The 2,915-nt window shown below is 35.3% G+C and overlaps 1 protein-coding gene across 1 annotated transcript; it reads right to left on the reverse strand.

The window, feature by feature from the left end:
• Positions 1-1,765: 1,765 nt before the first annotated feature.
• Positions 1,766-2,224, reverse strand: LOC104110061 (uncharacterized). The gene has a single exon (XM_070196555.1). It carries the CDS (start codon positions 2,222-2,224, stop codon positions 1,766-1,768), a length of 459 nt encoding a protein of 152 aa, XP_070052656.1.
• Between the last annotated feature and the right edge of the window lie 691 nt (positions 2,225-2,915).

Consider the following 2,915-nt stretch of genomic DNA (forward strand, 5'->3'; position numbering starts at 1 on the left):
GTCAAAACAATCTATTATATGCTACTTAGAAGCTCAAGTAACTTGAGTCGAAAAGAATAAAGTTTTCTACATAGAGGAACAAAAATGATGACTAACCTTCAATTTGAACTTTGAACTTGCTGCTACGAAGGAGAATTGAGTTCTCTTTGTATTTGTAAAAAATATTTGAATATTCGTTGCTTTTGAGGGAGATATTAGCAAACTAGCGGACAAGATAAAGAATTAAAAAGGACCATGAATTGGGGCTTCAATCAATAAAAAAAGGTATTGACTTTTAAACTTAATACATTTTAGTTCATTTTTAAAACTTTTGAGTAATTACCAAGCTGAATTTTAAAAATTTGGGTATTATATGAAGGACTTATTCAACAAATTTTATTTTAATTTGAAAAAATCTCTTGGGCTTACGGCTCACTAAAAAACTCGCCTCAAACGTCCGGGCGTACGCCCCGAATTGCTAGGCGTATGCTTTTTGAGACTTTCGCCCCACACCATCGTCCCAGGACGTTTTTGATGCGCCTCGCCTCAGAATTCGCCTCAAAAACGACTTTTAAAACACTGAACTATCGACCCAAATAATGCACAACCTTAGTTTGTAGCCTTCAAGTTCCTCTAATTTGAAACCATTTTGATCCTCTAATTCAAAATCTTATGGAATATTCCTACTTCTTGTAGGAAAGTGATTGGCTCGGTGTGGTATTTAACTAAAATAAAAGTTCGAGGGAATGGTCAAAGAGAAAAAGAGAAGAGCTATGATTGCGCTAATCACTGTAGTATTCACTAGAAAAAGTACACAGAAAAATATACTAACACTTTACTTTTCCAAAATGTCAAAAAAGAGAATAGAAAGTAGTACTCCAGTTCATTTTTACTTGTTGCACACACCTTAATAAATAATAAATAAAATATATAATTTACTATAATAATACTCATATTAATTGGTATATAGTTTTAATCATAGGCGGACATACATTGAACAAAATGGTGTAACGCGACACCGTTTCGTTGAAAATTTTTACTAAGCATATGTAGTTATACTACGTAGAAACAAATAATAAATATAAAATGACACCAATTGTCATATATTCTTATTTGGCATGTTGGTTAGGTTCTTTATTTTGCTTTAAAAGTTAGGTTCGAATCTCAACTAGAACATAATTTTTAGCAAATACTTGAAGATACTCTTATTAAAAATTATGGTTAATTAGAATTGAACTCAAAACCTCAATTAAAATATATTTTTTTAGGAATTGAACTCAAGACCGCTTCTAAACTTATGACTCCACAAAAGTAATGCACTAAGATTATTACTCATTTAGAAATGTGATAATTGACGTTTTTTGTTATACATTCTTATGTGAAGATCGACACCGCTTATAAAAAATCTTACGTACACCCCTGGTCTTAATGAATTTGAAAAATAATTTGGAATGAATAATTAATGCTAAAAGTAAAATAGAAAAAATAAATTTATTTTCTCTTGATATGCGAAAATAGACATTTAAAAGTAAAAATATATTTTTAAAATAGTGAACAAGTAAAAATGAAGGAAGGGATTTACCAATATAGCAGCAAAAATAGCAATCACAAAATTAACATCATCTTCAACCCCAGGTATTGATATAGAAAGAATTGGAGTACAATATTTATATAACTTCGAAAATTGCAATATTAAATAGTCAGATTAAATGAAACATTAAGCATAATTCTAAAAGGCCTCCAATAGAAAAAGTGAATAAAGAAAAAGAAAAAGGAAAAAGCAATTTCAAGACTCGGCTCTTTCATGTAGATGATGCTCATGTGAATTTCTTTGTTGATTAGATGCCTCTTCCTCTCTCGTCTCAACCGGCTCCGGCTCCGGCGCCGGCGCAGTACCATCGGGGCTACCCGTGCTGCTTTCTGCCACCACCACCGGCGGTGCCACAATCACGGGGGGTCGTGGCATCGGGTCGACCCGGCCATCGATACAAGACGCGCACTTGGTTTCAACCCACCCTTCAAAGTCGTACTGACCCCGACCCATTATCCTCCGACCCGAACACAACCTGCCTATCATCACAGCGATGGCTCCCAGTACAGCTATTACTGCTAGTACAGCGATAACGGGTCCAACCGACCCGTGACCCGGACGATCAGAATAAGCTTGTTGGCCCATAAACATGGGCGGTGGTAGTAGCTGTTGCTGCTGTTGCTGTTGAGGATCTTCAGCTGGTGTAGAGGACATTTTGAAGAATACCCAGAACTAAAAATGGACAGTACGGTATTTCTGTCGGAGATATTCTTGTTTATCTCCCGTTTGAAAAGAATTTAACTTTCGTGGAATTTGATATTAAACAATAAAGTAGTAATCTTGGAAGGAAAAAAGAGCTAAAAAAGCTGAAAAGGCTTGGTTTTTCTTGAAAGAGAATAAATTGATTGAGCTGTGGCCATGTTCTAAAATGAGAAGGGAGAAGCTAAGAGTAAGGTGATGGACTGATGGTTTATTTTGTTATGGGGAAAAAGAGAAGAAATGGGAAAGGTAAAAGGAAAAAGTGGAGGGAAAAGGGGAAGAATGGCCGAATAGGGAGTGTAAATATTTTAGGTCATGTTTTTGTGAGGGTGAACAAAGCCCAAGAAAAATGGCTTTTAGTCTACTTTTATACAAAAATGAGAACTCAGGGGTGGTGTGGGGAATGGGGGTTGAGCTAGCTTTTTCTTTTTCTCTAAAGACCTTTTCTTGGCAGAGATAGCTATAAGCTGTGTGAAACTAGTTTTTGATATGATATGAAATCTTGAAATGGCAGAGTTAAGTTGAAAAAGAATAGAAAGAAAGATCTACTAGTGTTCTCCCTTGACCCTGAACAGCTCAGCCATTAAAGCAAACGTAAGTAAAATTTGTCTCTGTTCTGTTGTGTTATATTAAATCCCAGGAATTT

This window comes from Nicotiana tomentosiformis, chromosome 1 (assembly GCF_000390325.3).
Source record: "Nicotiana tomentosiformis chromosome 1, ASM39032v3, whole genome shotgun sequence".
NCBI lineage: Eukaryota > Viridiplantae > Streptophyta > Magnoliopsida > Solanales > Solanaceae > Nicotiana > Nicotiana tomentosiformis.

Coding starts and splice junctions, on each gene's coding strand:
- LOC104110061 (XM_070196555.1), bottom strand. CDS start 2,224: ATGTCCTCTACACCAGCTGAAGATCCTCAACAGCAACAGCAGCAACAG.